This window comes from Trachemys scripta, chromosome 7 (genome assembly GCF_013100865.1).
Source record: "Trachemys scripta elegans isolate TJP31775 chromosome 7, CAS_Tse_1.0, whole genome shotgun sequence".
In the NCBI taxonomy this organism is placed as follows: Eukaryota; Metazoa; Chordata; order Testudines; family Emydidae; genus Trachemys; species Trachemys scripta.
The window spans coordinates 55,175,472-55,188,826 of record NC_048304.1 but is presented as its reverse complement, the minus strand read 5'-3'; the positions used below and the strand labels follow the sequence as shown (position 1 = coordinate 55,188,826).

General features: G+C 52.6%; 1 protein-coding gene and 1 pseudogene across 1 annotated transcript in view; one reads left to right on the top strand and one right to left on the bottom strand.

Moving 5' to 3' along the window:
* Positions 1-534: 534 nt before the first annotated feature.
* LOC117880086 lies at positions 535-6,114 on the bottom strand (annotated as a pseudogene).
* A 2,651-nt stretch (positions 6,115-8,765) lies between these two features.
* Positions 8,766-13,355, top strand: part of LOC117880084 (zona pellucida sperm-binding protein 4-like) — a 21,802-nt gene continuing 17,212 nt past the window's right edge. Inside the window, exons 1-5 of the mRNA XM_034775805.1 lie at positions 8,766-8,781; positions 9,734-9,855; positions 9,940-10,024; positions 10,686-10,841; positions 11,312-11,477. Coding sequence (XP_034631696.1) covers positions 8,766-8,781; positions 9,734-9,855; positions 9,940-10,024; positions 10,686-10,841; positions 11,312-11,477 — 545 coding nt within the window. The remainder of the gene's footprint in view (positions 8,782-9,733; positions 9,856-9,939; positions 10,025-10,685; positions 10,842-11,311; positions 11,478-13,355) is intronic.

Below are 13,355 nucleotides of genomic sequence, written 5' to 3'. Positions count from 1 at the left end.
AGCTTCTCGTCCACTGTAACCCCTAGGTCCTTTTCTGCAAAACTGCTGCCTAGCCACTCGGTCCCTAGTCTGTAACAGTGAATGGGATTCTTCTGTCCTAAGTGCAGGACTCTGCACTTGTCCTTGTTGAACCTCATCAGGTTTCTTTTGGCCCAATCCTCTAATTTGTCTAGGTCCCTCTGTATCCTATCCCTACCCTCCAGCGCATCTAACACTCCTCCCAGTTTAGTGTCATCTGCAAACTTGCTGAGAGTGCAGTCCATGCCATCCTCCAGATCATTAATGAAGATATTGAACAAAACCAGCCCCAGGACCGACCCTTGGTACACCCAGGTATCCACTGCTACACTTCAGAGAATGGTTCTTCCTCTAGTTGCTGGCAGTCAAGCTTGGTTTTTTAGAGCCAGTGTCCCTCCCTAGCCCAGGGGCTGGAGGGGATAGGTGGAAGGACCCTGCATTTTTCAGAAGCCATACTGGCCCTGTGAGCACCTACTGGCACTTGGGTGCTCAGAGTGCTGCATGGGACTTCCCACTTCACTTGTAAGAGCTGGGTGAAGTGAAATTTTTGACAATGAAACATTGGTGGTGAGAGGGGAACTGCAGCCCCAAAGGCAGCTCCCACAGGCACCAGCTGGGTGCAATAGTTGTCTCCTGCGTACAGGCACCTGGGAATGGGTGGGGAGCAGCTCTGAGAAGGTGCCCTGCATGCCCCAGGCCCAAATCAAGACCCTCACCTGGACCCCCAGTCACTTACCTGTCCACCAGGATCGGCCACTGCGACTGCTGCTGGGGGTTGGTGCTGGGGGTGGCCCAGCAGTGGTGCAGGACCAGAACCAGATCCGGGTCAGTTCTCTGCAGGATCCGGACCTCCACCTGGTTATCTGAAGGTGCTGTCCCAGGTGACAGAGTCCCGACTCCAGATTCTCACATCCCTGTCTGCCACCAGCTCGTTCTCATACACACCCTGGTCTCCAGCCATCTGCGAGGAGAAGTCAGATACCGGCAGATTGACCAAACCAATAAGGGTCAGTTTTGACTCAGGTCCAAAAGCCTGTAAAGTATTCATCCCACACAGCAGCTGGGCACTGACAAGCAGGCACCTTGGCTCCCATCCTGGAACCCAGACCACTAAGTAGCATTTGCCACTTCCCTGGAAAGTGGTGCCACAGGGAGAGTGTGGGAACCGGAACAGGACAAAGGCATTGTTCTGCCCCACAGGGCACCATGCCCATTGGCCAGACGCACCGAGTCCAGGATCAGGGGTGGCAGAGTCACAGCCCGAGAGACTGCAATGGCAAACTGGCCATCTGGAGTGCACTGCGCTGTCACTGTAAGGGAGCAAAGGGGATGGTGACCCTGACCTGTCATCTGGGCTAGCCAGCCTCAGGACACTGGAGAAGAGACTCAAGTTCTAGTGCCCGTCTGAATGGGACAGTACTCCCTCTCCACTGCCCAGGTATGAGAACCCCTGACCGGAGAGGGATACCTTCCAGTCTCTGCACCTCATCTAGAGTCCCCTTATTTCCAGCAAGGTCACTGGGAGAGCCAGGCTGAGCCCCTAGCTGGATCAGGCTCCCCAGATAGGAACCCTGTTACATTAGGAACCCAGACCAGAGGCTAAGGAGCCAGGATAACTCATTCTCCCAACCCTGGGGACTCAGGAGAGGGGCAGATTCCCAGTTAGGCCATCACGGCAGTTCTCCATGTAGCTGGGAGAGGGTCATGGCCTCTGCATTGAGTGGCAGCCAGCCCTTGCCATTTCAGGCAGGGTGGAGTGTGAAGTTGGTTTTGCAGTCACCCAGCTCTTACAAGTGAAGTGGGAAGTCCCATGCAGCACTCTGAGCACCCAAGTGCCAGCAAGCTTTTCACAGCCACCGTCTGTATTAGGGGTTGCACACCAGCTCACCTGTGTTGCCATAGTAATTGGGATTCATCCTGTCACTGGGGTTGTAGCAGCAGCCTAGCCCTTCGCAGTCTCCTTGATTGATGGGTGGAGAGGCACAGACCAGCCTGTCTAGGCTCTGGACAGCACTGCGGAGATTGGGGCTTGGAGCATCCAGAGCTGGATGGAGACAAGCTGGGATTACTGCAGTCACAGAGAGAGAATGAGGCTGAGACCTCCGTCTGATTCTGCCGGCCCCTCTGAGAAAGGGTAAGGTGCCTGCAGCACCAACTTCTGCTCCAGACATCCCTGCTCAACTCCAACCCCAGTCTATGTATTTAAAGAAATAGTCTACAGACTTTAGCCCAGGGACACTACATGCTATAGAAACACACAAGTGGCGTCCCTCCCTAGCTGTAGGTTTGCACATCTCTTCCCAATTGGCCTGATGGTTTTCTGGGCACTCCTCAGGCCCAGCCCGAGTTGAAGAGGAAGGCATTTCCCCAGTCAGAGTCTCAGCTGGTGTGGGTGGTGGCTGCAGAAGGCACAAATCGATCAACTTGGCCAAGTCTCCAGTCACCCAATGGAAGGGCAGAGACCCAGACCAGAGAGTAGATGGAGAAAGGAGGAGAACATCAGATCCCTGTTCAGTGCACTAAGGGTCTGTCTGGAGTTACTGCTAGCATTTGACTTTTACCTGTCAGGGCACCTGAGCACCTTCTCCTCCCGCAGAGTCTTCTGCGCTGCGACATCCATACCCTCACTCCCGACCACCATCATGTAATTGCTGTTCTGAGGAAGAGCCAGTGCATTCAGGCCTGTTAGAACAGCATAAGGAGAGGTTACTGCTCTCAGCATTATCCACGGCTACCAAGGATGCCCCAGCAGCTGTACCCATTATGCTATTTGTAGAGTTAGACAGGAGAAGTGACTGAAAAAGAACCAATTTCTTCACTGCAGTCGAAACCGAGTCCAGCTCCGCTCTTGCACACCAGAGAGAGCTTTTCAGGCTCTTAGTAGCTGAACTCTGGAGAGGCTGCATGGAGTCCCTAGTGCTACCAGACTTAGTTACAGACACCCCGGAGGTGGGCACATTTGACAGACTATGACTTGTGAACTCTCACCTTCTTCTAAATTGGGAAGAGAACTCCACTCCCCTTTGTGGGTGGGGGAGCTCAGGAAGAGAGAGCAAGTCACTCAAGCCATGCTCTGCATTGCAGCTCCACAGGAGGTACCAGCACCGTAGCCACCCTCTCATTGAAGCCCGTGAGAGGATCCCACTGCTCAGAGCAGACACACCATTGGCCACTAGCACCGCCTACACTAGAGCACCCCCTGTTGGAGCTGCACCAGTTGGCAGTGGGGTTGCATTAGCAGGGAATAAGCCTAGTGTAGATCAGCCCTCAAATAGAAGCAGCCTTAGTGAAGATTTCTGTACATTGTAGAGCATCCTGTCTATTACAGGAGAGGCAGTGGAAACTGGTGCATTTCAATGAGAGTACATTGTGAAGACAGTTTTCTACCTTCTACCCTCCCCCATAAGAAAAAGGGGGTTTTCCTCACTATTGGAAAGCCACTCACCAGATGGGGAAGCACCATAAGAGGCACTAACGTCATGTGAGGGGCAGTGTGAGCCACTCAGAGATCAGGAGGGTCAATGCAGAGCACTGCATCACACAGGACCCATTGTTGGGTGAGTGGCAATTAGGGGACAGGTCTGTCTGGTTTTGATACCAAGCATTAGCGCCACAACCTAGTCACGACCCTTTGGTTCAGGCACTGCTCCCCAGGCCTTTTGCCCAAGGGCGGGAAGCAGCAGCCAATGCCATCCTGGCGACCAGCCTGGGATTCACTGACAGTTCCAGGAGACCAATGGGAGAAAAGCCATGCCAGTCCCATCACACTCACTCACTCCATGACATAGCAGTCAGTGTAGGAGGCATTGACTCTCACAGAGCCACCAGGGGCATGGGAGACCCAGGTCTCACAGGCAGAGTCATTCTGTAGAGGATGCAGCTTCCCCTGAGCATCTGGTGAGAGAGCAAAGGAAAGGCTGGAGGAGGCTCATGTCCAGTGCTAGAGAAGTTAGGGTCTGGAGCCTCTCCTGGGCCTCCTCCAGCCAGCCACTGCCTGATCTGCTAAAGGAGACAGAGGCAGCACTAGCATTTAGCTCAGAGATTCTCAAACTGGGGGTTGAGACCCCCTCAGGGAGTCTCAAGTTGTCTTGGTCCTGCTAGTAAAGGCAGGGGGCTGGACTTGATGACCTTCAAGGTCTCTTCCAGTTCTAGGAGATGGGATATCTCCATTTATAATAAATAAATAATAATAATAATTAAATGTGTGTGTGGGGGGGTGTCATGAGCTGTCAGCCTCCACCCCAAATCCTGCTTTACCTCCAGCATTTCTAATGGTGTTAAATATATAAAAAACTGTTTTTAATTTACGGGGGAGGTCACCCTCAGAGGCTTACTGTGTGAATGGGGTCACCAGTAAAAAAATTTGAGAACCACTAGTTTAGGTGGACCTCTCCCTGCCCACTGAAGGCCTTTTACCCTCCTGTGAATATCCCAGCCCTTACAGCCACACCACTGACCAGACTGGCTCTCCTGCTATCACTGAAACATACAGACAAGGGCTCAAAAGCAGCATAACTGAGTCAGTCTATCTCCTTCAGCCCTTCCTGCTATGGACAGCCAGGCAAGGCAGTCAGTACAAGGAGACTCCTCCCCTCAGCTCAGCAGCAGGGTAACCTGCAGGCTTCTCTGGCCACATACCAGCCAACTAGGGTCCTGCCAATAACCCTCTGAACCCCTACAATCAGACAGCAGCACAATCATGCCCTGAGGCCAACGCCCACATTCTGCTTCTCTGCTGGAGAACCCTAAAGCTCCTGTCCAGCAGAGACCCCTTTATAGTTAGCATAGAGATGGGATTGGCCCAAACCCAACTGGAAGTTCTGGTTTGAGGTGGGTGCCAATCACTCAGTCCCTCCCCTGATCTCCCAGGGCCAAACTCTCAGCTGACACTCTTCAGGCTCATTACCAGTCCCTCTGCTGTCTTGTGCTCAGGAGCACCGGGACATCTGAGAGGGCTCTTCCTCCATGCCTCAAGCTGTGATTCAGAGGACATGGGTGGTTTTGCTGTATTCATTTCCCTGAGCCCAAATGGATTTTCCTGCATATTCCCAGGGGGCTCTCTCTATCCCCTCCCCACACTCTGCACCCTGGGATGGGGCTGCCAGTAGGAGTCCAGTTCCACTGAGGATGTGGGGTATATTCCAGTTCCGCTCTGTGCTGCCAGTCCCCACGGCCCCATGAGCTCGGAGAAAGTACAGAGCAAGGGGAGAGCGGGGTGCTGGAATCGGCACCTCCTCGAGCCCTTGTTTGCATTTCCTTCCAGTGCAATTGCTGCTGTGGGAAAGTGCTGAGTTGGCACAACCTGGGGCTGAAATCCTCTGTCCATACAGCAAGGATGCTATGGGCTGGTAGCAGCATCCCCATCACCAATGGCCACCCTATGGAGCTGGAGGGCCTTTGAGAGAGTGGATGCCAGCAGTTCCAGTTCATGCCCAGTCTGCCCTTCCCCCTTCTGCCACGTCCACTAATAAGGCACACCTGGGGTGGGGGCAGGTTTTGTGACATGGCCACTGACCATCACATGACTTGGCTGAGACCCCACAGCTCATGTCAGATCACACTTGTTGGCATCTGTCCTCGGGGAGGCCATTGAGCAGTGATGTCAGAACGACACGGAATCTGGCTCTCCCTAGTGCCTGAAACCAGCAGGTGGCCAACAGGAGATATACTGGCTGAAGCACCAGGGACTGGCCACTGCATCGGTGAACATGACCAACATTCTGCCTCCATTTATCCACCCTTAGAGCACGTGCTGGCCTGGGGCTGAGCACAGCCACCACTCCATTCAGCCAGCAGGGAGGAGGAACAAAGCCAAGGAAGAGCTTAGGGGCAGAGAACGGAGACAATCTCCTTCAGCAAAGGAGATTCCCTGAAATGGAGTTGGCAGCAATGGCATTAGTGACCTGCCTTAACTGCCAAGCTCTTCAGAGGAACCATTGCTACACACTGGCACCGTTATCTAAAGGGCCCCACTGCCCAGTGGGAACAATGACAGGGCCACATCCTCTCCTCACTGATGTGAGGGCATTGCACTCACACAGGGTCTGTCTGCACTTCCCAGCTGCTCTGTGATTCCCAGCGTGGGGAGACATCCATGTGCTTGCTCTGCTCCAGCTAGTGGCCTTGGCAGCATGGGCAGCTCAGCCTAGCAGCCTGATGACATCCCCAGAAGGCCAGGTGGGACTGCACTCTTTAATCAAAACTAATCCAGCTCTGTGTTTAAACTGAACTGTTTGGCAACTCCAATTAAAGTAGCAAACTGTTGTACACTGGCCAGTCACAAGGGCAACAGACAACTACTATCTGAACTGCCCAGGAGAGGGCTGGATAGCATAAAACACATGTTTTGGGGGAAATCCGGGACTGTGAGTGGGGGGGGGGTCACACTGCAGGTAGTAACCAAGGCTGGTGGAAGCCAGAGTATGACTGGAGTGGTGCTGACAGGTTGCTGCTAGACCAGGGCCGTAGCTATATACAGACATGCAGGGTGTGACCTGCATGCTGGCAGGCTGATTGTGAGTGGCCCAAGTTAGGAGCTACAACAGCAAAGCATAGTGAGGCACCCCCAGTTGCAGGGAAGGGGTGACAGAGCCCCTCGCTAGTCTGGATTGTACCCTGAAATGTGATAAGAGCAAAATGCAGAATGTATTCGCCAGAGTTCAGCTCTCATTTTAGGTGTGCACCTAATGATCATGGTTATACTGAGCAGGTATGGACAGAGGATCCATTAGGGATAGTATCCGGCACTGTTTCACTACAGCTGGACTGCCCAGGGGGATAAGCAGTAGCTTTTCATCCTACTCCCGGCCCCACATCAGGCAAGTGTCAGTTTGCATCCCAGCTAGGGTGGAAATCTGGAAAAGCTCTGAAGGCATGTTGCTAAAATTTGTCTGTCAGGGATGGTTTTTATTTTGGGAGAATATAATCAATGTATTTTTGAAAAAGAAAATAGATGTGGGACTCTTGCTGGGAAGGGGGGGATTAGGGAGTGGGGGGAATAGGGGGAGATGGGTTTGGGATCAGTGGGAATAGATGGCAGGGAAGGGAAGAGGGGTTGGGGCTCTGGTCATGGGGAGGGGCTGGGATCTAGGGGGAGTGGGAAAGACCGGAAGGGTTAGACAATGTGAGGGATGACATGGGGAGGGTGTCAGAGGAAGTTGGGGATTTAGGAGAAGAGGGGAACCTGTCAGTCCTGAATTCTTCCCTTCCATGTGTGTTCTGGGAGAGCTCTGGCCCTCTGTAGGGATTTGAGCCCCCCTCTCTGCTCCCTGTGTATCCTGGGATTTGGGAGACCCTGGCCCTCTCCTTACCCTCCATGTGCACCAGGCTCTGGCAGAGGGGTAGGGTGGAATGGTGCGGCTGAAGGTAACACAGAACAAAACAACTGAAATCCAGGAAATTAATAGCTACGGTGCATGTCACCCAGGGGGTGAGGGGGCTGGCCAGAGTGTGTGGAGGAGAGGCAGACTGCATGGACCTGGGACATGGCTGGGAAAACCTGGCTGAAGCAGGGGGAGGGGGCCCAGCTGTGGTAGGTAGTGGGGGGAGGGGCCCAGCTCAGTGTGCAGCTTGTGTTACATTACCAAGGTAGCATGTGGGCCTCTAGTAAGCCACTGCCTGTGATATGTGCAAACAGGAGCAGAGGGCATGAGCCAGCAAGGAGCAACTTCCTCATGTGTTAATGGCTTCTGTAGTGCTAAATAGCAGCTTAATGGGCTGGGAAGGGGAGGGGAACTGGAAATGTTGGCAAGGGGGTGTTGTGTGGGGAATGGTGGGTAAGGGCCGGAGAAGGAAGGAGGCACACCAGTCTATTCTTACACACTTCAAGTTACTGTAACCACCGGGTAATAAAATTGCTGATAATGTTGCAAAGGATCTACTGATGCAAACACTACATAAAAACTAGGTCTTTTTTGGTATTACCTTTTGGTATTACTTAACCATAATAGTGTATCTACTGCAACCCTAAGGGAAAACTACAACTGCCTAAACAACCACTAACTCCTTCAACAAACATAAAAATAAGGAAACTCACTGACAAAAAAGCTTTATTAGCATAGATTTAAGGTTGCCTGGAGGTATCTCATGCCCTTCCAGAACAATGAGTTCAGTAAAACTCAAAAATCCAATAACCAGGAAAAACATAGTTAAGGTACATGCCCGTGCACCCAGATCCACCTAGAGGTCTGAGGATAACAGCCAACTGCTGCTTCCAGTTACTCTGTTAGCTCAAGTAGTAGTGGACTATGCTGTAGCTCTAAAGGGCCACACCCTGCTGATGATTCAAGATCAAGGCAATATGGTCCCATGTGATGATTTTTTTAAACATTTGGACTATGAGTTCTAGGCACATCCCATGTCCCATGCACCCCTCCCTCGGCCCAAGCTGTCCTAGCAGGTCCAGGCCCTACATTTGGATTCAATAGACTCGGGTAGTCCTGGCTCCCTGCTGGGCTGGGAGACAACGGTGCAAAGAGGAACCAAACCTAGCTTCCTACTAGAATTGGATTATCTGGGCCTGACTCTCCACTGGCCTGCACCTCATTTACAGCAGAGAAGATAACCTTCTGCTTTGGTAACTATAGTAATGGAGACTCAGGCCCTCCCCTTCTCACAGCTCCCTCTGCAGGGACTGATGCATGAACTTGGCCGTGCTCCAGCTTCTGCCAGCCCAGGGTGTGAACTGAGCAGGGGACAGCTAGGGCTGGCCCCAAGGAGCCTCCCTGCTCCAGGAGGAGCCTGGTGCCATGGCAGCCCTGGAGAGTGAGTCCAGAGCTGGCTGGTGGCAGATGCCCCCATCATGCAAAAGGGGACCCTTAGCAAAGGGCCAGGCTGACCCCTCAGCAGGGCAAGGCCCAGCACCAGCATTTGGAGAGGGAGGAAGGTCTGAATCCTTCCTGCATTCCAATGGGAAGGAACAAACTGACCTCCCATCAGCAACAGGCCATGAACACAGACCCATCTTCTGCTTCCTCATGAGAAGGGCCAGGCAGCTCTATCCTATCCCCCAAGACTGCTTCTTGCAGGGGCAAGGTGTGGCCAGATCTCAGGGGAGGAACTGGGCTCTTCTCCCCTGGCTCTGCAGGAATGGCCACCTGGGCTCTGGCTAATCCCAGCTGCCTGCAGGGTACAAAGGGGGCAGGCGGGGGCAAGTGCCTTATGGGTCACTGGCAGGAGAGTAGTATGGCTGGGGTGCGGTGGGGGCAGCTTTCTGTGGGAGTGGTGTGCTTCTGGTTGCTGTACTCCCCCTTTGCTCTGGCAGCCCAGGGGTATCCTAGGGGGCTGGTCTGTGGCCAGAGAAGCCTGCAGTTCATGCTGCCTCCTGGCCAGCCTAGGGCAGGTTCACTAGCACTGACTGCTTGGGGTAAGTGAGGCCAGACCTGTGTGCCCCTCCCTGGGTGTCTGGAGAGAGCCCAGAGTATAACTCCAGGGAGAGGGGAAGGGACTGATTCTGTCCCAGGGATCCCTCAACTTGTCCAAGCCCTGCCCAGTAGCTGGCTGAGTCCTAGGGAGCCTGAACAATAGCTGACCTGAGCTGGAGTTTATGCTCCCAGCAGTACTGCTGGAGCTTAGGAGCCTAGGCAGTGTGCCTGGCCTGGGCAGCCCCCTGCCAGCCAAGAGCCTGACCCCTCTGTGCAGGGGGGCAGTAGCTTCTTAGATAGCTCTTGTGTCCTCTTCCTCTGCACTGGCTGCCGATCTCCTTGTTCCTCCCTAGATACTGCTGGGAGGCTGCAAGTTCTGCAGAATGACTCCAGCTGTGGGGTCTGGGTCTCCTGGGCTGCAGATGGCTCCAGGACAGTTGGTGCCTCCTATGCCGGCTGTTATGTCTCTGAATGGGTGAGTAACCTTCTGGCACCTGCTTGGGTTCTGGGTTTGCTGCTCTGCCAGCCCTGACTTCTGTGGGTTGCTCTCTCTCTCCAGGATGGTGGTTACCTGATGGTGGTTGGCATTGAGGGGATGGCTGCTGGTGAGGAGAAGGTGCTCAGGTGCCCCAGGAGCCTGCCAGGTGAGGGCCTAGTGTCTTATGCTGAATGCCCCAACTGGTGGCTGTGAATGATCTCTTAGAGATGGCTGCTCTCCTCCAGTTAGACAAAGGGAGGCCTCGGTCTGCCTCCATGGGGAAGGCCTGTGTCTCCCTCTTCTCCTCCCTTTGTGTCAGGTGGCCACTGTGGGGCCAGTGACTGCCCTTCTTTGCAGGCAGAGCAAGACAATACCTGTGGCAGAGAGCACACTCTCCTCCTTGGCTGCTCTCCTCACATAGGAGAACCTGGCATTCATGGTCTTTGTATTGCATTAGCCCTTAAGGGCTCCAGGCAGGGCCTGGGGGAATGGTGACAGGTGCTGGAGGCTCTCCTAGAGGCCATGTCTTCTTCACTACCCCATTACTCAAACAGGCCTGGATTAAATCATGAGTCTCAGGGCTGGGAGTGCACAGACTGGGTCCCCCCTGTGGTGCTGAATGGTTGACTGAAGCCCCTCAGCAGAGTGTTTGTGAGCTGGAAGCAGGCTGTCTATCCTGCAGAACCCCTGGGGTCCTGAAGGAGCCTCAAAGGCTCCAGCCTAGCCAGGAGGGAGCATGTTCTGTAGCCCAGCCCCTTGCCCCACCTAGTCTCTGTTCCTTCCTCTTGCTCTGAGCTCCATACTGCTTCCCACCTGTTTCACCCCAGCCCTGGATGCTCCAAGCCCCGGTGTCTGTGCTGCTATCCAGAGCCAGGACAGGCTGACCTGTGCCTCCCCATCCATTGCCCAGGGAGACTGTGAAGAACAAGGCTGTTGCTACAACCCCAGTGATAGGGTGAAGCTTTGTTATTATGGCAATACAGGTGAGTTTCTGTGCACATGAATTGTCCAGAGCTGACTGTAATGGTCCCACGTGTGGGGGGCAGTGTCTGAGATACCTGGCATCAAAACTGAGTGGGGTTTCCATGTACCCAGTCCTGCAGACCGCTGGGTGCGGGGCTAGTTAGTGTGATATCAAGGCCATGTGCAACACTTTCTATCCAGCTCTAACTGAGGGCTGAGTGCTTCAGCCATGTCAATAACAGACCCAGTCCAATGGCCTAGAATCCACTGCACATGCTTCAAGGCCATTGCAGCTCCACCATGAGCTGTATGCTGCCAGGGTCCCTTGCAGTGCCAGCCTGTGCCCTTCGGGGTGCCCTGGAGGGGTGCAGTAGAATACGGTGGGTTCTTATCCAGCTCCAGGTCCAGCTGCTGGCTTCCGCTCCAGTGTTCTGAGACTGACTAGCCCAGGTGGTAGGGTGACCCTGACCTGTCCCTGGCTCCCTTCCAGTGACAGCGCAGTGCACTCCAGATGGCCAGTTCTCCCTCGCGGTCTCTCGGGCTGTGACTCTGCCTCCCCTGATCCTGGACTCGGTTCGTCTGGCCAGTGGGCGCGGTGCTGGCTGTGTCCCTGTGGGGCAGAACAACGCCTTTCTGCCTGTGGCACCACTTTCCAGGTAAGAGTTGAGCTGGGGGAGACCAGGATGGGGTCACTCAGCTGGAATAGAAGGGGGTTTAGGTAAGAACAAGGTGCACTGGCAGGTCCCTTTCTGAGGTTGATGCAGCGACAAATCCTGCTGGACAAACAGTGGCTTCTCTGGGGCAAATCTCTGGCTTCCCCTCAGCTGATGCCTGACCCTTTCATAGATTCATAGATTATAGGACTGGAAGGGACCTCGAGAGGTCATCGAGTCCAGTCCCCTGCCCGCATGGCAGGACCAAATACTGTCTAGACCATCCCTGATAGACAATTATCTAACCTACTCTTAAATATCTCCAGAGACGGAGATTCCACAACCTCCCTAGGCAATTTATTCCAGTGTTTAACCACCCTGACAGTTAGGAACTTTTTCCTAATGTCCAACCTAGACCTCCCTTGCTGCAGTTTAAACCCATTGTTTCTGGTTCTATCCTTAGAGGCTAAGGTGAACAAGTTCTCTCCCTCCTCCTTATGACACCCTTTTAGATACCTGAAAACTGCTATCATGTCCCCTCTCAGTCTTCTCTTTTCCAAACTAAACAAACCCAATTCTTTCAGCCTTCCTTCAAAGGTCATGTTCTCAAGACCTTTAATCATTCTTGTTGCTCTTCTTTGGACCCTTTCCAATTTCTCCACATCTTTTTTAAAATGCGGCGCCCAGAACTGGACACAATACTCCAGCTGAGGCCTAACCAGAGCAGAGTAGAGCGGAAGAATGACTTCTCGTGTCTTGCTCACAACACACCTTTTAATACATCCCAGAATCATGTTTGCTTTTTTTGCAACAGCATCACACTGTTGACTCATATTTAGCTTGTGGTCCACTATAACCCCTAGATCCCTTTCTGCCGTACTCCTTCCTAGACAGTCTCTTCCCATTCTGTATGTGTGAAACTGATTTTTCCTTCCTAAGTGGAGCACTTTGCATTTGTCTTTGTTAAACTTCATCCTGTTTAACTCAGATCATTTCTCCAATTTGTCTAGATCATTTTGAATTATGACCCTGTCCTCCAAAGTAGTTGCAATCCCTCCCAGTTTGGTATCATCCGCAAACTTAATAAGCGTACTTTCTATGCCAATATCTAAGTCGTTGATGAAGATATTGAACAGAGCCGGTCCCAAAACAGACCCCTGCGGTACCCCACTCGTTACGCCTTTCCAGCAGGATTGGGAACCATTAACAACAACAACTCTGAGTACGGTTATCCAGCCAGTTATGCACCCACCTTATAGTAGCCCCATCTAAATTGTATTTGCATAGTTTATCGATAAGAATATCATGTGAGACCGTATCAAATGCCTTACTAAAGTCTAGGTATACCACATCCACCGCTTCACCCTTATCCACAAGGCTCGTTATCCTATCAAAGAAAGCTATCAGATTGGTTTGACATGATTTGTTCTTCACAAATCCATGCTGGCTGTTCCCTATCACCTTACCACCTTCCAAGTGTTTGCAGATGATTTCCTTAATTACTTGCTCCGTTATTTTCCCTGGCACAGAAGTTAAACTAACTGGTCTGTAGTTTCCTGGATTGTTTTTATTTCCCTTTTTATAGATGGGCACTATATTTGCTCTTTTCCAGTCTTCTGGAATCTCTCCCGTCTCCCATGACTTTCCAAAGATAATAGCTAGAGGCTCAGATACCTCCTCTATTAGCTCCTTGAGTATTCTAGGATGCATTTCATCAGGCCCTGGTGACTTGCAGGCATCTAACTTTTCTAAGTGATTTTTAACTTGTTCTTTTTTTATTTTATCCGCTAAACCTACCCCCTTCCCATTAGTATTCACTATGTTAGGCATTCCGTCAGACTTCTCGGTGAAGACCGAAACAAAGAAGTCATTAAGCATCTC